The sequence below is a fragment of the Mobula birostris genome, chromosome 7 (assembly GCF_030028105.1).
Source record: "Mobula birostris isolate sMobBir1 chromosome 7, sMobBir1.hap1, whole genome shotgun sequence".
Lineage (NCBI taxonomy): Eukaryota > Metazoa > Chordata > Chondrichthyes > Myliobatiformes > Myliobatidae > Mobula > Mobula birostris.
The window spans coordinates 53,313,568-53,336,193 of record NC_092376.1 but is presented as its reverse complement, the minus strand read 5'-3'; the positions used below and the strand labels follow the sequence as shown (position 1 = coordinate 53,336,193).

At 40.2% G+C, this 22,626-nt stretch overlaps 1 protein-coding gene and 1 pseudogene across 8 annotated transcripts in view; one reads left to right on the top strand and one right to left on the bottom strand.

Annotated features, from left to right (window-relative positions):
* The window catches only part of dync2h1 (dynein cytoplasmic 2 heavy chain 1), a 474,884-nt gene that overhangs the window by 10,976 nt on the left and 441,282 nt on the right, over nt 1–22,626 (top strand). For all 8 annotated transcript variants that reach the window (XM_072263133.1, XM_072263132.1, XM_072263135.1 and 5 more), the window contains 3 exons: nt 2,431–2,635; nt 12,208–12,378; nt 14,045–14,183. In XM_072263133.1, the coding sequence (XP_072119234.1) occupies nt 2,441–2,635; nt 12,208–12,378; nt 14,045–14,183 (505 nt within the window). In that variant the 5' untranslated portion in view covers nt 2,431–2,440. The remainder of the gene's footprint in view (nt 1–2,430; nt 2,636–12,207; nt 12,379–14,044; nt 14,184–22,626) is intronic.
* On the bottom strand, nt 6,011–7,351 carry LOC140200624 (uncharacterized; annotated as a pseudogene).

Sequence of the window (22,626 nt, the reverse complement as noted above, 5' to 3'; positions counted from 1 at the left end):
GGGCAGTATCCAATACTTTTTGTAGAATTATAAGGACCAGCGTAGACAATGGAGTGTTAATGGATGTTTGTTTGGATTTTCAGAAGGCCTTTGGCAAGATGCTGTACATGAGACACATGCAATACCAAGGGCTCCACATTCAACAAGAAAGAGCCCTTGTTATTACAGGATAGGTACTAGCATGGATAAAGAATTGGCTGACTGGCAGAAGGCAAAGAGTGGGAATAAAGGGGGCCTTTTCTCCTTGGCTGCTGGTGTCTGATGGTTTTCTGCTGGGTTCAGTGTTAGACCTGCTACTTTTCAAGTACATATTAATGATCTGGATGATGGAATTCATAGCTTTGTGGGAAAGTTTGCAGATGATACTAAGTCAGTCAGAGGGGCAGGTTGCATTGAGGAATTGGGGGTCTGAAAAAGGACTTGGTTAGATTGGTTAAATAGGCAGAGAGGTAATACAGTTTAGGGAGGTGTATGGTCATACACTTTGGTAGAAGGGATAAAGGAGTAGACTATTTTCTAAATGGAGAGATAAAATTCAGAAATCATAGGTGCAAAGGAACTTGAGAGTCCCGGTGCACGATTCCCTAAAGGTTAACTTGCAAGCTGAGTCAGTGGTAAGGAAGGCAAATGCAATGCTTGCATTCATTTCAAGAGGATTTGAATATAAAAGTAATGTAATGATGTGGCTTTATAAGCCGTCCATCAGACCACAACTGGAATACTGTGTGCAGTTTTGGGCTTCATATCTAAGAAAGGATATGCTGGTATTGGGGAGGGGCCAGAAGAGGTATACGAGAATGATCCTGAGGATTAAAGGATTAACATCTGAGGAGAGTTTGTTGGCTCTGGGGCTAAGGAAAATGAGGGGTATCTCACTGAAACTTACTGAATATTGAAAGGCCTGGATAGAGTGGACATGAAGGGGATGTTTCTAGCAGAAGGAGAGTCTAGGATGAGTGTGCACAGCCAAAAGATAAAGACAGCCCTTTAGAACAGAGATGAGATGGAATGTCTTTAGCCAGAAGGTGGTTTTCAATAAAATTCTTTGCAACAAATGTCTATTGAGGCTAGGTCATTGGGTGTATTTAAAGCAGAGGTTGATATGTTTTTGATTAAATTCGCAAACCATATGTACATATTTACATACTTTTTATTGTTATTGCTCTTATTTCAATGGTTCCATTTCTAGAGCTAGATTTCTTGGGATCTTGTTCTTATGATTTTTTTTTTGCTTTTCCCTTTGGTGTATTTTTCCATTTTTTTTTGCCAGAATATTTTTCCTCATAAGTTATCCATATTAAACAACAACCTCTTCTCTCTCCATTTTGTTAACTTGTATTAGTGTTCAGTTTCCTTGCTATTTACCAAATCTGCTACTTCTGTATTGTCAGAAATTTTGACTTTGACCAAATCCAATTTATACATCAACAAACAAATGGTCCAGGAGGTCTGACATTGTGTGGGGGCAGAGAAATGTGTCACTTCCATATAAGTAGGAATTCATTTAAAAACAAAAAAAAATTAATTACTTGTGCAGGCCTAGTCTTCCCTACTTAGAATACTATCTCAGTGTAGTGAGAGTTCATCAGATTGATTCAGAGTATGAAGGGGGAAGGCTTGTTCTACGATGAAAATATGCAGACTGAGCTTGCATTCCATAGTTGGAAGGATTGGAGATGATTTCATTGAAATATGCAAAGTATACAATGACAAGACTCGACAGTGATATTGATGCAGGGATATTGTACTCCCTGACTTAGGTCACAGTTTCAAAATAAAGGTTCAGCCGTTCTGTACTGAGATGAGAAGAAACTTCTTAACACAGAGGGCAACACAGACCAACATTTATAGATTCTTGGATGTTAAAGGAATTAAGACATGTTGATTTTTACAGGAAAATGATGCTGAGGTAAAAGATCAGCTATGATCTTTTACTAAATGACAGAGCAAGTTTGAGGGGTCAAATGACTTGCCTCTTCTGCAGCTAAAATATAATAAGAATTGAAATTGAAATTTATTACTATATGATATTTTATTATTTAATTTCCTTCAAGATTAGTTATGGATAAATTATATGCTGCAGAACTGCAGTGAGGTCTTCATTGTAATATTTTTGCATTTAGTGGTTCCTTGAATACAATATTATTTCTAACTTGTTGAATATGACTGATTAAGATCTCTTGAGGTTTAATTTCTAAGGGTCTTTTATTGTTGACCTTGGGCCTGCATTTCACAATTCTGAAATTCATTTCTGTTTGCATAAGAATAGTACTGGTTGTAATAAATTAGCATGTCTTTGAAGTATTTCTGTTGGAGTGAAAACTCAGGATGTATGCATTCTGGTTGATCTTTTATTTTTCTGTGCATTGTGTTATAAGCAATAAAATTTGTACTTTGGCACTTAAAATTTTTTTAAAATATCTATTTAAGGAAAGACAACATGTCTGCAAATCTAGAAGATACAAGAAAATGTTTCATCCTCAGAACAGCAGGAAATTATTTTGGCATTGCCCCATCGGATTCTTTCATTTCATCACTGGGAGACAGGAAAGAATTGAACAATTTTCTGGATGATGGCAATGTGTTTGTTATTTCGTTGCAGAAATTGGGTGACCAGCTCGTTGTGTGTAATAAGGTATCATTTTATTTTACTTGGTGCTCAATGGCAGTTAGAGTTTCAATCTATATGTCCACAACACATAAGTGTCATTTAACTTAGTGCATAGTTGGTAGCCTGTGTTTCAAATGCATCTTCTAATGGAAATCGTACAATGGTGTACTATAGTGGTTGAATAAAGCCTAATGTTAGGAAATGTTAACTATCCAGCTCCCATTTCTTCAGGGAATGATTGATACCTATGTTGGATTACAAATGTGAAGGATGCTCTGTTCCCTTGCAGTGCTGTTCCTTAGCTTGTCAACATAAATCCATGTTTATTTCTTTAAAAACAAAATAAAATAAATTTTAAATAATCTTTTACTTTAATTAACGTCAATTTAGTTATTGCTGACAATTTTTAAGCTGTAAATATTGTTTCAGATCTGAATCAGATGATACTGTACTAATTGTTCAGGACGTTAACATTGCAGTTTGCATGAGCTGAACTAACACCAGCTGCAGGCCAGTCCTCAACATAAGAAGCAAGACTTTGCCTCTGTAGTTTATCTCTTATCCCGTTATTTTTCTGTTAATGGTGAAATTGGATGAACCTTATGGTTTGTATCTGTGTTTATATAATGATTACCAAATAATCCATTGGCTGGGGCAGGTGACAGTATTTCTCTCGTCAAAATCAAAATCCCTTTTTCAGAAACTCGTAAGTTTTTTCATTCAATGTTTGGCTATGTATTTGAAATTAATCAGTATTTTCTGTCACTTCCTTATTGGTGGGAAAATATTAGAGATTCAATGTTTCATTATTGTATAAGAACAAACATCGCATAAGTTTGTATTGATATTGCCAAGATGATGCTGCAATTTCATTGTAATAATCTTACCTAGTTTACTTTTATTTATTCAACCTATGTTTTACGGATTTATTAAATCATTAAATGTATTGCATCTATAGGATGTAGTACATTATATTGGCTAAAAGTTCTTAACTAACAAATAATGAAGTCTCATTGTAAACAGTAAATTATTGCCACAGAATAAATTTGACTTTTGTCAGCAGCATTGTTGCTCGTGAAAAATAGAATGTGAAGATTGGGAGGTATTCTGATACAAAGTATGTGATGCCTTTTAATTATATTTCATTAAAGAAATTTAAGGCTATCGAGACTTGTGGGAACTGGACTAGCTGGAAAAATAGGTTGAAAAATTACAGATGAAATTTAATGCAGGCAAGTGTGAGGTGTTACACTTTGGGAGGACAAACCAGGGTAAAACTTACGGAGTGAGTGGTAAGGCACTGAAGGGTGTGGTAGAACAGAGTGATCTGGGAATACAAATACATGGTTCATTGAGGGTGGTGTCACGAGTAGATGGGTCATAAAAAGAATTTTTAGAACATTGGCCTTCATGAATTAAAGTATTGAGTACAGGAGTTGGGATTTTCTGTGTTGTGCTAGACATTGTTGAGGCCTAATTTGGAGCATTGTGTGTAGTTTTGGTGGCCTACCTACAGGAAAGCTATCAATAAGATTGAAAGAGTGCAGAGAAAATTTACAAAGATGTTGCCAGGACTTGAGGTCCTGAGTTATAGGGAATTTGGACTTTATTCCCTCGAGCATAGGAAAATGAGGGAAGATTTGATAGAGATATATAAAATTATGAGAAGTATAGGTAGGGAAAGTGCAAGCAGGCTTTTTCCACTGACGGGTGAAACTAGAAGTCACGGGTTAAGCCTGATTTATACTTCTGCGTCAAGGCGATGCCATAACCTATGCAAGTGTTTTACGCGCATTGTGAGCATGTATACTTGTGCGTTGGTGTGTCTGTTTCGCTCTGCAATTCACTGCCAAACCGCTAGTTGGCAGTAGGGTTTCTATGCCACTGCGTTGCGTTTCTTCGTGTTGAAACAAAATGGCGACTGAGCGCATTGTGTTGGAGTTGGAGCTTATAAGTGTCAAACAAGAGTTACTTTTATTGAAATTACAGCAACGCAGAAAAGGGAGAAGACGTCGGAGGAGATGGTGTGTTCAACCATTGAACAGATTGAGACAGAAGGAGGGTGAATTTGCTGTGCTTGTCCACTCACTGAGAGACATGGATGAGGAAACGCATTTTAAATATTTTCAGATGTCAGTAGGTAGGTTTGACAATTTGGTTCATCGTCTCCAACCATTTATTTCACATCAGTGTACGCACAGTATGCCTATAGACATTACTCAGAGACTGGCAATCACCCTCTGAGTTCTAGCTTCAGGTGCAAGTCCTCCATAATTTCGGAGGACTGTACAGCTTTATGGAAAGCATTGCAGCCAGAGTTCCTTCCCTGCCCTTCAGTCGCCCAATGGGAAGCTATTGCAGCTGATTTTTGGCGACTATGGAACTTTTTGAACTGTGTCAGCAGTCTTGACGGAAAACATGTGAACATCAAGGCACTGCCGCACGCCGGGAGTGACTACTACAACTACAAGGGTGCACACTTCATTGTCCTGATGGCTGTCTGCGACACCAGATATCGGTTTACCATGGTGGATGTAGGGGGATACGGACGTGAAAGTGACGGGGGCATTTTCAGGGAGAGCAGATTTGGTTCTTTGCTGCTTGAACACAAACTGAACCTGCCCCCACCAGCCAATCTTCCAGGGACAGGAGTCAAAATCCCGCATGTAATCGTTGGTGATGCTGCTTTCCCCCTACACAACAATCTCATGCGACCATTTCCAGGTATGTCAGAGATATTTAATTCCATGAAAATTAATTTCATTTCATTTTTAGTAATACTACTTGCTTTGTGTGATTTTATATACACACACACACACACATATACACATACATATCCTTAACTGTTTGTAGCGATCACAGCTACGTTGGCACATAATAATTTGATATTTATTAATACTGTGTTTTATCTTTTATGTTTTGCTACATAGGGATGAATATGACCATGGAAAAGAAGATGTATAACTACTGTCACTCTGGAGCTAAGTGGGTGATTGAGAACACATTTGGCATTTTGGTGGCAAGGTCACCTCAGCCAGGCGAGTGGCGAAGAGTGGTAGCAGGGAACGCGAATCTTTTGGCACCTGTAGATCCTCATTACCTTTCAAGGCGCCGCTCCGCCAGAGCTGCTCTTGGTGTATGGAATGACCTGACGGCCTTCTTTCAATCACCACATGGATCTTTGCCATGGCAGAACAAAGTAGTGTGTCATGGCCAACTTAATCAGTAAATTGTAAGGACATAAAATAAATGAACATATAAATAAAATGTAGCTGTTCGAATAAAAAAAAAGACCTGTTATAAAGTCAAATAGTTATTTATTTGCAGTACTGTGCACAACATTATGCAAGGTGCAAAGTGTTACATGAAAACAAATAACGTAATAGATTATGCAATTGTTTATTGTTTCTGCTGCTGCCTCTCAAATACCATTTTGTAGACATCGAACATTGTCTGTGCCCTGTGCTCCTTCGGCAGCCTCCGCAGCATGTCAGCAAGTGCTTGCACAAACCTGGAGACCTCATCATTTTCGTTCAGCAGTCTTTGTTCTGGTCCCACCCTACGTTCATCCAACTGGGCGAACTGCTGCTGAAACCAGTCATCATGTCCTTTCCTCTTCCTCTGTGCTATCCTTGGGTTGGGGGGCAGAGGAGCAGGCGCGGGGGGCAGAGGAGCAGGCGCGGGGTCAGAGGAGCAGGCGCGGGGTTAGAGGAGCAGGCGCGGGGGGCGGAGGAGCAGGCGCGGGGGTCGGAGGAACTGGCGCGCGGGGGGCAGAGAAGCAGGCGCGGGGGGGCGGAGGAGCAGGCGCGGGGGTCGGAGGAGCAGGCGCGGGGGTCGGAGGAGCAGGCACGGGGGGCAGAGGAGTTGGCTCACTACTTGATGATGATTCTGCACTTGAAGTTGGAATGTCTGGTGGTTGGTTTTCCTCAGCAACTGAGGAGCTGGACAACCCTGAGGTTGAATCATTTCCATCCTGTGATTATGAAAGAAATTGCAAATAGTTTAAGTTAGTCTTTGTTATTATACATGCAGGTAATATATGCATTCAGTGTCTGTACACGGATTGGCAGAGCTATGAAAACGAGAAAATGGCATATGCCTACATTGGCAGAATACTGGTTATTGTGTTTGCTTTATGAGCAAGCCAGATACAATTAAAGCCTATTACATATTACATTTCTCTTTCACGGAAGAATTATCTATGCGCAAATCAATATGCCGTGTTTACAACTAGACAGTACTACTCGCTGCTAACTAGCCTAAACACAACAACAGAAAGGTTTATGATACAAAGAACATGTTATATTTACCTTGCTGTCGTCATAATTTGACTCTGTTTCCCGGTGCTTAATATGTGGTGCCAGCCAAGAAAACGGCAAATAAAATGCCGTTTTTTTTTCCGGCTGGGTCTCCGCTCTTCTTGGTGAGTTTTTTCTGGGCTTGGACATACTTGTCCCTTAAGTTTTTCCATCTTTTTGTGCATTCCGTGATGTCCAGACCCATGTTTTTGGAAATTTCATTCCACGAATTTGATGCCTTTTGGCAGTCTTTATAGTATGGTGACAAGGAATCGTACAAATGTACATATTTTCGGACTTCGTCCATTAACCTCTCCTCGCTTTGATCCATTTTCCAAACTTCTCTCTCAATTCTGAAATGGCGGAGAATACGCAACTGGAAATACGTAGGAGGAAATGCGATGCTACCAAGTGGGTCAATCACGGTTGTTATGGTCTGCATTGCTGCGACATGCAGTTACATTTTGGGAGAGGTGTGCTTCAGGCTCTGGCGTAGGGATCCGCGTCGGCTCTGTGTAGGGTTTGTGGTTACACAGTACTTACGGCGTCGAGTTGACACAGAAGTATAAATCAGGCTTTAAGAGTACAAAGGTGAAATGTTTAAGGGGAACCTGAGGGGAGTCTTCTTCACTCAGAGGGTGGTGAGAGTGTGGAATGAGCTGCCAGCGGAAGTAGTGGATTCAGGTTTGATTTCAATATTTAAGAGAAATTTGAATGGATATATGAATGAGAGGGAAAAGAGGGCAATGGTCCAGGTGCAAGGCAATGGAACTAGGCAGATTAATATTTTGGCATGGACTAGATGGGTTGAAGGGCCTGTTTCTGGCTGTGGTGTTTTATAACTCTGGAAAATGTACTCAGTGGATGAACGCAAGATAGGAATGTGTGGGTTTAATATAATAATGGACGATTAAATTTATTATTGAAAAGCAGTTATTAATACTGCAATCATCAATTTTTAATGCCTTATTCTCAGAATACTGCTGACGCTGGCAATAACACATTTATTATTTGTGTTTGATTTTCTTTGAGGTGGTGGTGAGTGTTACCACTGAACTAATTCAGTTCTTGTCATCTAAGTAGGGAATTATAGAATTTTGACTCAGCAACACTGAAGAAATGGCAAGATTTTATGAAGCCACAGTAGCGTGTGAGGTGAAGATAATAGGCTTTCTTTGTATTGGCCAGATTGACCAATTGCATTGTAAAGGTTGTGATTTGGGAAAAGCTGTTGAAAAAGCCTTGATGAGTTGCTGCAGTACTCTATGTTATGGCTACTGCACACATGTTGGACCACCAAATGAGGGGTGAATGTTTAACTGTTCTGATCCATTTGATAGAAATGTTCTGTGTGGTATAAAAACCAAAGATGGTGGAAGTATTTAATTGATTAGGCAATATCTCTGAAGAATGAAAAAGAGTTGATGCTCAAGCATCATACCTTTCATCAGAACTGGGAAAAGTTAGAGATACAAAATAGAACAAATTTCAGTGAAAGATGTTTATATGGAAGAAACAAAATAGTTACTCGATGAAGAAAATTATGAATCTTACAAATGTGAGATTTAAATAGAGGAAACAGTATCCGAAACTGTTAAATTTTGAAATAGTTTAATGCAAATACAGAGAAGATGAGGTATTTTTCTCTAACATTGTTGGAAGTCAGGAGGAAGCCAAAGCATAAGATCAGGGCGGGAGTAGTACTCTGTAAGTTAAAAAGACACTTGATCTTTGGATCAAGCTTTCAGAATGAACAGGGAGACATTCTTTTCATTGTCCATTGTAGAGGAGATCACAATGAGAACAGCAGAAAGACTAGACAGGTTGGAAGAAGAGTAAGTAAATTGCTGTTTTATCTATACAGAGGCACAGCTCCATCAACCTGAGTTTGACCCTGATCTTTGCTGTCCATGTACATGTGGAGATTACACGTAGTACCAGACATAACATGGGCTTCCCCTGGATGCTCTGGTTTCCAGCTATATCTCAATAATTTTCTGTTGTAAATTACCTGAATAGAATTTCTGTGAGTGCCTATATGGAGTTGGTGTGTTGAATGGTACCCATAAAGGCTACATCATAAACACGAGTGTGTTTAGGATCCTGGGCAAAGGACAGGAAGAAGTAAAAATGTAGGTCTACTGAGAAAGGAAGTCATTCTGGATAGAGATGCAATCTGTACAGTCCCAGAGACTGCAGAATACTAAAAGGTAAGAAGAAAGGAAATGTGGTGTCATTACATTGGATGAGTTGAAATGACAATGTGTTAGTCAAATGTGGTAGCAGGCGGAGTGGAAAATGAGGACAAGGGGAACCCAATCCAGTCATTATAGAGAGTGAGAGAAAGAATACATACGCAGGAAGCGTGGAAGGCATGATTGGCGTTTCGTCAACAATAATGGAAGGGATTTTTTTTTAAGGAAACAGGAAGACATTGAAGGCATTGGTATGGAAGATGATGTTGTCAGAATAATTGTAATTAAAATGGAGAAATAGAAAGAATGGAATATACCCCTTGGAAGAAAAGCCACTGACTGACTCATTCTATTTTTTTTTTACTACTCTTCACTAGTATGACACCATGAGACTCGTTTTGTCACCTCAACCCAGACAAATCATTGCTAACAATGAAAAGCTGTATTTCAGCATGGTGCTGGTGGCTTCTCTGCTGTTTCCACCATTGCTGGCTTTTCTGTGAGCCTTTAGATATTTGCACCTTCTTATCATAGTAGTGCAACAGAACCTGCATGTATCACGGTAATTGCTGAATTTTTGGATCTCCTGCACTGTTCTTTAGGTTATGGATTTTCTGTTGCATCTCTTTCAGGCATCTGCACAGTTGTTCCTTTTCTCTTGTTGCTTCCAATGCTTTGGGATTAGAAGACTAAAATAATATAAATAAGGAGTTGCTGAGTCACACTCAAGGAAATGCCTGATTGCAGTAGCTACAGAGTAATCTCCACACTGCTTGCAAAGGAAAATCCTTGCAGCTTTCCTCCTCAACCATTGCTAAATTATCACTGTAATATTCTCAGGTTCAAGTTCAAGTTTGTTATCGTTCAACCCTATACATGCTTTTTACCTGTACTGTTTTATGATTTATGTATACTTCCAAATGAAACAATGTTGCTCTGGACCAAGGTGCAAAACATGGTACATATAACTCACAGAGGGTAAAGTAATATTACCACAAATAAATTAACAAATAAGAACTTATAGTCCAGAGGACTGTCAGTTAGCATAAGATGTATTTATGACCCAAGTTAAAAAATAGACAGTATAACTCTGCTGACGCTTTACATGTGATGAGACATAGGTGGTGGCAGGGAGTTCAATTGGTTCATGGTTTGGGGGAAGAAGATGTTTCCCATCCTAACAGTTCTTATTCTAGTGCTCTGGTACCTCCTGCCTGATGATAGGGGTCAAAGAAATTTGTGGGATGGATGGAAGGATCCTTGACAGTCCTAAGGGCCCTGTGTATGCATGATCCCGATAAATATCTCAGATACGTGGAAGAGAAACCCAATGATCCTCTCAGCAGTCCTCGCAATCCTTTGCAGGGTCTTGAGGTCTGATGCCTTGCAAATCCTGTAGCAGGTGGGTAGACTCAATGGTGCTTGTGCAAAAATTGGTTAGGGTGATGGTGGGGGGAAGGTGGAGAGCCTCACTTCTGCTAATCTCCTCAGGAAGTGGAGAGCACTGCTGTGTTTTCTTGACTCAAGAAGTGATTTTGGGGGACCAGGTGAGATCGTCTGTCATGTACACTCCCAGAAGATCGTTGCTCCTAACCCTTCATGTATGAGCAGTTTATATACTAAAGTCAACAATCAGCTCTCTAGGTCTGTACACGTTGAGACTTGAGCTGTTGTGCTTGCACCATTCAACAAGCAGCCCTTCTTTCTTTCTATGCTATCTTGTTGTCATCGTTGCTGAAACCCACCGCTTTTGTGTTGTCAGCGAACTTGATAATTCGATTTGAGCTGGAACTAGCAGTGCAGTTATGCGTCAGACACATGAACAGCAGTGGGTTGAGCACGCAGCCTCAGGGTGGCGGACCGAGAAATGTTGCTGCCACAATGAACTGACTGTGGTTTTTCTGTCAAGAAATCCACGGTTCAATTACAGAGCGGATTGTTGAGACCCCCCAAGGATGGGGACTGAGGGATGATTGTATTAAATGTTCATCTGAGGTTGATAAACAGCATCTTGGGGTATGTGATGCCATCTTCCAGGAGGGACAGGACACAGTGAAGGGCAGAGGCTGGGGTATTGTCAGTGGACTGATTTGAGTGATAAGCAAATTGAAAATGGTCTAGTGTAACAGGAAGATGGAATTTAATGCGATCCATAACCAGCTATTCAAAGCATTTCATTATTGTTGATATCAGTGCCACTGGACGGTAGATGTTAAGGCAGGTTACTGTTGCCCACTATGATAGTACATAATAGATAGCAATAACCATGCAGTCATACAAAAAAACTAGCCCAAGTCCCTGAGTGTCAAGTCCTGTAGATTCATGGTGCATGGCTGTTGTCGGCAATAACAAGCCCACAGAAATATGTAGACCAGTGCATTCCAGCTTGTCTTCCACCGAGCGACCAGTGCAGGGCAGCACAGATGGGAGGGGCCAGTCTCCAACTCAGCATTGAAGGTGCGCCACATGGCCTCCAGTATCTCCTCTCCTGTGCATTTGCAACAGGAAACCCCGCAGCATGAGAGTCTAGTCTACACTACAACTCGCCATCTGTCTCACCTGTGAAACAGCATCCAGCAGGATCGCAAGAAAATCACTTGCACTGTTTTTCTTAGACTGCACTCTGTCTCCGCGCACCAACTCTGACGCCTTTTGTAGCAGACAGCAACACACTCTGCACCAACTCCAGCTCCTCCATTATCGAGCAACTCACTAGTGGGTTAGATCTGCAGTTTTTGATGTTCTTAATATCCAGCAGTGGCTTGTGATCATAAAAAGGTAAAAGAACAATTACGCCTTTATTTGGACCCAGCTAGGCCGTTGGCTGAGTGCACTACCATCTTACCAGTGGCAATTATTAAATTGAAAATGCTATCTGAACAGATATTATTTCTTTTGTAGGGAAGATGGCGAGGGACATAAGAATTAGAATTCCTGTTATTATGTGATAAGTGACAGTAAACCTTTTTTGTAGGTCTAGAAATGGAAAGATTTAAAGGGTCATATTGTGAGAACAAAATAAAGTTTCATTAGCTGTTTCAAAAGGTAATATTGCTGCAGGTGGTTTGTAGTCACTCTGGAATTTTGTTTTTTTCAATGATAGGTTCAATCGAGGGATATCAAGGACAAAATTTTGGTATTTTTTAAGATACGTCCAGATGTTATTACTGAAGAAAATTTGCACACAAATATACTTGTGTCATCAATGCTGGGTTCACCCATAAGTGCTTTTTATCAAGCAATACGGCAAATATTTGCACCAGTGCTATTGAAGGTGAGTTTGTGAACATTTCAAAAAACAACTTTACTGATCTGTTATCTGTTCCTTACTTTCAGAAGATAAATATTTTATGAAAGTTTATGCTGTTGTAGTTTTATGTCTATCTGTGCCCGATTAAATGTACTTCGCAATTACAGTGGATTCGGGATAATTGGGCTATCAGTTACTTAAGTCAGCTGCTTATTTGGGACAACTCTTAAAGAGCAAAAGCAAATCAGGAAAATAGCCAGTTTCCCTTTGTTTATTTGGGACATTATGCTTCTTAATTGGGACAGGAGACTGTTGCTGAATATTATCTAACTAGCATCAGTTGTGTGCATATCGTGTGGTGGTTAGACAATACACCATGTTTAAAGGGAATAGTTTTTAAGTAGTATAACTTACATGTTTGTATTCAAAGAACAGTGTTTTATTGTCACTGATAGTTGACAAGTAATAAAAAAATAAGACAATTCAGAACTGTTTTGCTCACGTGGTTTTAAGCATTCAGGCTTGGAGATGCCAGAAATGGCTGGGAGTGAAAATGAAACGATTTTACTACTTCAACGAGTTAGGAACTACAAAGAATTTGAAAGCTTCAACAATCATCTGGAATGTTACAGTGATAACAAAGATTTGGAGGATGCATCGTTGAAAGCACTGCTTGAAGGCAGTCTGCTATCTGCACTAGGTGTCTGCATTGATTGTCATTTACAGTCAATCAAAAGAACACATCAGTGTACACTGGATGAATTTCTCCTTCGATAACTATTAGGAACTAATACACTGCTTTATAGTACTACAGTAGTTTTGGTAGTTTTCTGATTTATTTTGTATTTTATTTAAATGCTCAATTTGTTACTCATTTAAACGGTAGTTTGTCTTTCTTTATTTGCCTTTTTCATTATTTCCATGAATCTTTGGCTAATTGTGCAGCTGCTTAATTGGGCCAAAATTGGTCCCGATGTGCCCTAATTAATTAAAATCCATTGCACTTAATTAAAAGCATATAATTTATAGGAAGAAAAATAGATTGCTTTTTTTTTAGAAAGGAAGAATGTTTGAAGGTCACTTCAGTAATCAGAACATAATAGTTAAATTTAAACCAGATGTTACTATTTTTCCTGGATCTTATCATCTGCTATTGTCCTGCTGTTGTGAATATTACAAAATTACCTGAAATTTTGCCACGTTGTGTAATATTTAAATCCCTCCTAATATTTATATGAAAATTGCATGGCTAATTATTCAGCATCACACTGATTGCATTCATGTTTTTGAAGTAATTTAAACTTATTTATGTTGCAGGTTAAGCTTGCTTTTAATTTAGATTTTCCCTGTTGTGTCAGTTATCAGCTGAAAGCTACCTTTTGATACTAGGATGATATTAATCTAATCTAGTCTAATTATTTGGATATTGACTTTCGGCCCTATTTTCTGAAGTAATAACAATCTTAAAATCTACTATCATCATCTCGTTGAAACAAGTTGTGCTCCTAGGTTAAATATTTTGTTGAGAATCTGATAATCATTCGTGCCTCAAAATCATAGATTTTAAATTGTAATGAACTTGAAATACAAAACCAAAGGAGAGAGAATGGCTAGGACATGATATTTGTTTTGAACTTCAAATTGATGGCAGAGTTTATATGGTTAATGTAATTTCTGCTTTTCTTTTTAGGATGAGAAATGGAGTAAGAGTTTTGACCCTAAACTTCAAAATTTGTTGACTCAACTAGAAGCAGGTTTGGGGTCTATTGTAAGGCACTCAGATCAGAGTCACAATGGAACAAGATTTGGAGGGGAAGAGGACACTTCAGGTTTGAAATTTAAAGCTGGAGTACATTATAATTAAATAGTTTTTCATCTTATTTTCCCTTCCAGTTCATTTATGATCTTTCTAGTGTCATGAACTAAGATATACATCATTGCTGTTAATATTCTAAATGTTTCAAAACTTGATTTAAGCAGGATAGAAATTGGACTATTTCCTTGTATATAATTCTAATCTCATCCACACAGGATGGATTAAGCTTAGCTAACTGAATTAGTTAGGTGTATTTCCCTTGTGATTTAGAGACATAGAGCAATACAGCAGGGATACAGACACTTCAGCCCATCCAGTCCATGAGGACCTGGGTGACCATGCACCTAGTCCCAATTTCTACTGTTTAGCCCATATCTCTCCATTTCCCGTCCCTCCATGTGCCTATCTCTGTGCTGCTTAAATTATATTATTGCATCTGCCTCAGTCACTTTTTCTGGCAGCTCATTCCATATACTGATCACACTCTTCATGAAAAAATTGACCCTCAGATCCATTTTAGTTCATTTTCCTCTCACCCTAAACTTATCTACACTAGTGTTGGAATCTCTAATCCAGGGGAAAAACTCGTTAGGATTCACTTTATCTTACTTTTATAATTATTGTATGTGCACTTCTTTAAGGTTGCCACTTGTTCTCCTACAAACCAACTGTTCAGCCTCTCCCAATAACTTAAGTCCTCTAGTCCTGGCAGCATGCCACAGTAGCCTAGCGATTAGCGCGATGCTATTATTGCTTGGAGCATTCCAGAGTTCAGAGTTCAATTCTGGCACTGTATGACGTAGTTTGTCTGTTCTCCCATGACTATGTGTAGTTCCTCTGGGTAACCTGGTTTCCTCCCACTGTGCAAAGATGTACTTTAAAAATGTAGGTTAACTGGTCATTGTAAATTGTCCTGTGAGTGGGCTATTGCTAAATAGGTGGGTTGCTGGGTGGTGTGGCTCATTGGACTAGAATGGCCTGTTCCACGCTCTATCTCTACATAAAAGTAAAAAAATAAACATTCTTGTAAAAGGTGCAATAGGTGTTGTTCGTGGGATAAGCATAGAGATGGAGAGTTGAGAATGGCATTGGGAAGTTTAAGTCCATGCATTGGAAGGACACAGAAGCCCTGTGTTACTGACAGATGGAACATCCACTCAACCCCATTCTCCTGTCTTCTTGTAACTTTTGATGTCCTTACTAATCACTACTACTACTACTACAACATCGACTCAGGCCTAGGGAGCCGGCATCAGGCACGATGACGAACTCTCCACTTCTCCCTCTCCCTCATCAGTGTGTTCAGTTCATCTACATTAGCCGCACCGCTGTCTTCTAGGAGCGTGTTGACCGTTGTCTTGGGAGGGCGCCCAGGGTTCATTCTCCCGTGCTTGGGCTCCCATATGATGACTAGGCTGGCAGGTAGCTCAGGGTGGCATAGAAGTGCCCCACTAGTTGCAGTCTTCTCGCCTCGATTTTAGTGGTGAGCATCGGTAGGTTGTTATAGAGCTTGACGTTCGTCATGTGCTGTTGACAACTCACGTCAAGAGCCATCCGGAGCATTCATGTATAGCAACCATCTAGAGACTTTAGCATCGTCTTGGTGAGTGTCCACGTCTCGCATCCATACGTGAGAATGGACTCCATGACTGCTATGAAAATCCTCTTTTTAAGCCCTCTGGTCAGGTTCGACTTCCAGATTTTCTTCATGTCGTTCATAGCCTTTCACACCAGCGCCTTCCATATCTTTATGTCCTTCTCTGAACTCATCATTCTTGACCTGAGGTACTTGTAGTCAAAGTCTTTCTTAATGGTATCATTCTCTATGGTCTTGAGAGTACCTTCGTCACAGTTAAACGCCATGTACTCTGTCTTTTTAGTGTTTAGGTGAAGTCCAACTTTATTGCACTCAGTTCCCACTTTTGTCAGTAGCTGCTGTGCATCCTCCATCTGGTCAGAGAGCAGGACTATGTTGTCTGCAAAATTGAGATCTGTGAGCGTAACTGGTCTGACCCTTTTGGTTTACCCTGGTTTTATGGTAAAACCAAGCTTGTCATGATCTTTGGTAGCTTGACACAGAGCGTAATCAAGGACGATCATAAAGATTCAGGGTGCCAGAGTGTCTCCTTGCAGCACACCAGCTAGGAGCTCAAACACTGCTGTTTCTCCATCTGGTGATACAACTTTCGCCATGGTTTTGGTATAGCTGGACTCTATTGCTCTCAGTAGATGGTCTGGCACTCTGTAAGCTTTCAGGATCTTCAGCATTTTACCTTGGTGAATGGAGTCAAAAGCTTTGCGAAAATCGATGTAAGTAATCACGGCTGATAGGTTGTTCTTCTTGACTTCCTCGATGATCCTATGGAGAGCAAGTATTTGCATTGCTGTTGTGCGCTTCTGTGGAAAACCATTCTGATTGAATCTTAGCTTAAGGTCAATGGCAGTGCGAATCCTGTTCAAGATCATTCGATTGTATAACTTTGCTAAGATGCAGGTCAAGCTGATATCACAGTAGTTATCTGTCTTTGTGAGGGATCCAGGCTTGGGGACTGGGATAATGTTTGAGAGTTTGTCGCCTTTCATCAGTGCCGTATTACATATGTCCAGCAAGATGTCGTCCAGGTTGCAGTTCTTCAGGAAATCTGGTGGTATCCCATCTGGTCCAGCCCGTTTGAGTGCATATTTGGCCTTCTTCAGTTCCTCAATGGTGAATGGGCTGTCATCGATGTTGACTTGCATTAGTATAGTGGGTATGTCCGCCTCTTCTTCTGTGATCATTGGAGGGCTTCCCAGCAGGTTCTTAAAGTGGGTAAACCATGTCAGGACACGGCCCTGTGCTGTTTTACCACTTATTTTACCTGATGGAGACTTCCGTCTATGGATCTCATTGACTAGGCGCCATGCTTCTCCATGCTGCATGTCTTCATTAGCAGCTTCTATCTCTCTAATCCTCTCAGCTAGTTCTTCTTTCTTCAGTCGGTCATAGGTGGCAAAGAGATTCTTCTTTGCTGTCTTGAACTTGTCTCTTAGCTCTTCTGTTTCACTCCTTCAAAGTTCGGCATGACAAGCATTGACCACACTTCTTGCTGCGATGACGTCAGGATGTTTTGAGATCCGACTCTTCTTGGTTCGCTTCACAGAAGGCAAACCCTTTGTTGCATCTGTGTGCACGTCTATGAGCCGTTGATAGCCTCCCTGCCTCCCCCCTTTCCAGTGGGCCGAAGCGATTTCTCACTTCCACTGTGTACTGGGCTTGAAGAATAGGTTGTAGGAGAATTCCTTCCAGTCTATCTTCTCCTTCGGACCTGTGGCTTTGGGTTGCTGCAGGCTCAGTCTCACTTGCATTGACACTACTCTGTGGTCAGAACTGATTGAGTTGAAGGTGCTGTAGGTTTCTGTGTCGATCACACAATTACGCCATTTTGTTCTTATGAGGATGTAATCAAGCTGTTTCCTGTAGATGGAGGTTCTGTTTTCATATGTCCACAGTTTACCAGCTCGCTACTTGAATTGTGTGTTGGCGGCAATGAGACTGTGTTCCTGGATAAAATCAACTAGATATTGTCCATTTCTGTTGGTAAAGTCTTGGTATGAGTATGGAACATCTTCTAGTCTGACCTGGGCATTAAGATTGCCGAGCAAGGCCAGGAAGTTATGTGCCAGTATTGAAGTGACAGCTTCGTGAAGTTTACTGTAGAAGGCCTCCACTTCCTTCTCCTCGCTGCAGTTGTGCGGGGAGTAACAGATGATGACAGAGGTCGCTGGGTTTCCGTCGAATTCTGCAGTAAGGATTCTGTCACTAACTGAGACTACACCCCTCGGTGCCTTCTTCGCCTTGCTGTTCAACATCAGCCCTACTCCACCTTGTGCTGACATCGTCATCGGCTCTCTCCCTGCGGACGAGGTGATGAGGTGCATCCCCTCTACCTCTGTGAACCTTATCTCTTCGTCAGGGTGTACATGACCGTGTTCTTGGATCCCCAGGATGGACTAATGAAGAACCTATTAACCTTCACTTCAAATATAGCCAATGACTTGGCCTCCATGGCCATCTGTATCAATGAAATCCACAGATTCACCACCCTCCGGCTACAGAAATTCCTCCTCATCTCTGTTCTCAAGAGGAAGTTGTACTATTCCAAGGCTGTCCCACTTGGTCCCAGAGTCTCCCACTTCTGGAAACATCCCCTCTATGTCTACTCTATCCAGACATTTCAGTATTCTGTAGGTTTCAATGAGATTTCTTCTAAGTTACAGCAAGTATAGGCCCAGAGCCATCAAATGCTCCTCAGACATTAACCCTTTCATTCCCAGGATAACTTTCGTGAACCTCCACTGGGACCTCTCAAATGCCAGTCTATCACGTGGATCCCATGCTGGCATAGCGGTCAGGGTGATGCTATTACAGATTGGGGTGGCAGAGTTCAGAGTTCAATCCCAGCATCCTTTGTAAGGTTTCTGTATGTCCTTCCCGTGGAATGTGCGGGTCTTATCTGGTTCTCTGGTTTCCTTACGCACTTCAATGACATATTAGGTAGGTTTATTGGTCATTGTAAATTGCCCAGTGATTAGGTTAGGGCTGAATTGGGGTTGTTGGGGGTTGCAGGGTGGTGATGCCTGAGGGACCAGAGGGGCCTATTCCATGCTATATCTCTAAATAAATAAAGGTAAAGAAATAAATCCTTTCATAGATATTTGGCCCATAATTGCTCTTAGTACTCCAAATGCAGTCAGAGCAGTGGCCTCAGCATTACATTAGTGCTTTTATATTCTAATTCTCTTGAAGTGAATGCTGGAATTCTGCAGGGAGCGCTCATGGAGTGAGGTCGCTTCTGGCTTTGCTCCATTCCCGTTATCTTTTTTTTAACTTATGATCTCCCTTACTTAACCAATTTTTACCTACACCAGAAGATTTATTTTATCTTATTGATTTTTTCTTGAACTGCAACTGTGGAATCTGAAGAAATGAGTACAAGATCCAAAGCCAAAGACGGGAAAGATTCCGACGGGAACGGCGGAAAAAGAAAAGGTGATTCTAAACAAACAAAGCTATCCTATGATACTATGATGAAGTTTTTAAGAGGAAAAATTCGAGGAACAATGTCAAAATCTATCTGAAAGTTTATCTGATAAATTTGAACAACAACGTCAAAGTCTTAATGAAGACCTAAAATCAATCACGGAAACTCTGAAATCTCTGGATTGTGAAGTTCAAGAACGTCGAAGTAAAATCCCTGAACTGGATATTAAATGTCAGAAGACGGATTCAAAGGTCAAGAACTTGGAGCAGAATTTAGCTTTGACCATTAAACAAATGCAACATTTTAAATCCAAAGTCATCGATCTTGAAAATCGATCGAGAAGACAGAACTTACGTATAATTGGTCTACCCGAGGATGTTGAGGATGGAGACCCTTTAATATTCTTTGCTCAACTTTTAAAGGATACGTTCGACTCAGTATTTACCAACGAGCCTCCATTGCTGGACCGCGCCCATCGTATATCGCGGCCAAAGTCAGCATCCGCCAAATCATAACCAAGACCAATTATTCTTCGTTTCCATTATGTTAATATTAAAGAACAGCTTCTCCAGGCTGCTCGTCGGAAGAGATGATCAATTATCGTCAGCATTCCTTCAGAATAGTTCAAGATTACAGTCCTGAAGTGATGAAAGAGCAATTGACTTTTAAACCTCTGATGCCGGAATGTTATCAAAAAAATTTCAAACCGGCATTATTGTACCCTGCACGCCTAAGAATTTCTCTTCCTGATGGATCTCATCATGTCTTCCATTCCATAACCGCAACTTGAATGTGATTAATTACAAGGGTTTTTTAGATACCTACAGGTTAGAAACTTTTTAATTACTGTTTCTCCTAATTTTCCACACTCATATCCAATGGATATTTTGGAAAAAATTTTAGATTTAAATCTCTCTCAGAAAAGTGTTGTAGCAATTATTTATAATATTATGAGTTTATGTCCTGATGTATCTAATAAAATTAAAACTGATTGGGAAAGAGAACTTAAGATTATTATACCGATTGAAAAATGGGAAAAAATTCTTCAATTAGTTAATTCATCTGCTATATGTGCTAAACATGTGTTGATACAGTTTAAAGTAGTGCACAGAGCTCATATGTCCAAAGATAAACTATCTCGTTATTACTCTTATATAAATCCTATATGTGATAGATGTCATTCCGAGATAGCTTCTTTAACTCACATGTTTTGGTCATGTCCTTTGTTGGAAAAATATTGGAAAGATATTTTTGATATTATTTCAACCGTTTTGAATATAGACTTACAACTTCACCCAATTACTGCTATTTTTGGGTTACCAATGATAGAATCAAATCATTTAACCTCTTCAGCTCGTCGGATGATTGCATTTCTTACTTTAATGACTAGAAGATCCATTTTGCTGAATTGGAAAGAGATTAACCCTTCTACTATATTTCACTAGTTTTCACTATGTTGTGTTTAAATTTGGAAAAAATTAGAAGTGTGGTTTATGACCCTTCCATTAAATTTGAAAAAACTTGGAGGCCATTTATTCAGCATTTTCATATGATGTAATTTGACCATTTCTAAACTTCCTTTCCTTCTCTGTAGTGTTGGTTGAGAGGAATGGAGTCGATGACACTAAGGTTTTCTTTTTCCCATTTTTTACGATGTTAAAACAGCCCAGGTCTTTTTTTTAGTTTAGTTGATTAATCCTGTTTAGATTAGTTTTTTTTGAGGGGGTTATATATATATTTTTATTTTTTTTTCTTTCTTCATGATTTTTGTCTAGATTTTTTTTGTTCTGTATTATTCATTGGTATCCTATATGATTGGGAGTTTTGTCAATTATGTACTATTTGGTTCTATAATTACTCATGTTAGGTATAACAATGTATTCCCAATAACTTTGTACTATTATGTCTATATTTTATGAAACTAATAAAAAGATTGAAAAACAAGGAAATGAATGCTAATGTTATATTTGCCTTCCTTACTACCAACTTGACCTGCAACTTAAGTTTTAGGAGATCCTGCTCTAGGAGCCTAAAGTCCCTTTGCACTTTCGATTTCTGAATACGTACGCACTTAGAAAATAGTGTTCACCTTTATTCGTTCTACCAAAGTGCATGACCATATACTTCTTTATACTGTATTCCATCTGCCACTTCTTGGCACATTCTGCAGACTCTCTGCTTCCTTAACATTACCTGCCTCTCCACTATCTTTATATCATACAAAACATGAGCACAAAGCCATTGATTCCTTTGTCCATTCATCCCTCCCCACTTTTCTCCCTCCTGGCACTTATTCTTGCAAGCAGAACAAGTGTCACATTTGCCCTACACCTCCTCCCTCACTACCATTCAGGGCCCCAAACAGTCCTTCCACGTGAGGCGATACCTTATGTCTGTTGGGGTCATCTACTTCCACTGCTGTGCTCCTGTATGTCAATGAGACTCAATGTAGATTGGGAGATTGCTTCATTGAGCGCCCATGCTCTGCCAGAAAAAGTGGGATCTCTCGGGTGCCACCCATTTCAATTTCACTTCATGGATTTGTCAGTCCATGGCCTCCTCCAGTGCCACGACGAGGCCACACTCAGAATACAGGAGCAACATTTTATATTCGGCCGAGGTAGCCTCTAACCTGATGGCAGGAATATTGAATTCTCGAACTTCCAGTAATTGCCACCCTCCCTTTCACTATTCCCCATTCCTGTTTCCTTCTTTCTCCTTTCTCCTTACCTGCGCATGACCTCCCTGCATGCTCCTCCTCCTTCCCTGTCTTTCATGGTCTTCTGTACTCTCCTATCAGATTACCCTCCTTCAGCCCTTTATCGCTTTCCCAGTTCTTCACCCCTTCCCCCTCTCCTGGTTTCACCTATCACCTGCCACCTTCCTCCTCTACCCCACCACCTTGCTCTGACTTCTCATCCTTTCTTGCAGTCCTGAAGAAGAGTCTTGGCTTGAAACATTGACTGTTTTAAAAATTTCCATAGATGCTCCCTAACCTGCTGAGTTACTCCAGCATTTTGTGTTCGTTGATTCCATCATCCACATCATTAATTATTCCCACTCTTTGCTTTCAACCTATCTTCTGCCATGCTACCATCTTTCCTGTAATACTGTGGGCTCTTACCTTGTTTAGAAGCCTCATATGCGACACCTTGTCAAAGGCCTTCTGGAAATGCAAGCAAATAACATCCACTGACTTGCCTTTGTCAATCCTGCTTATTACATCCTTAAAGGATTCCAACAGACTTGTCAGGAAACATTTGCACTTTAGGAACCCATGCTGACTTCGACTATTCTATCGTATACCTCCAAGTACCCCAAAACCTCATTCTTAACACCATTTTACCAACCACTGGCCTTTAATTTTCCGTCTCTTGGCTCCCTTCCGTCTTAAAGAGTGGAGTGAAATTGCAATTTTTCAGTCCTCCACAATCG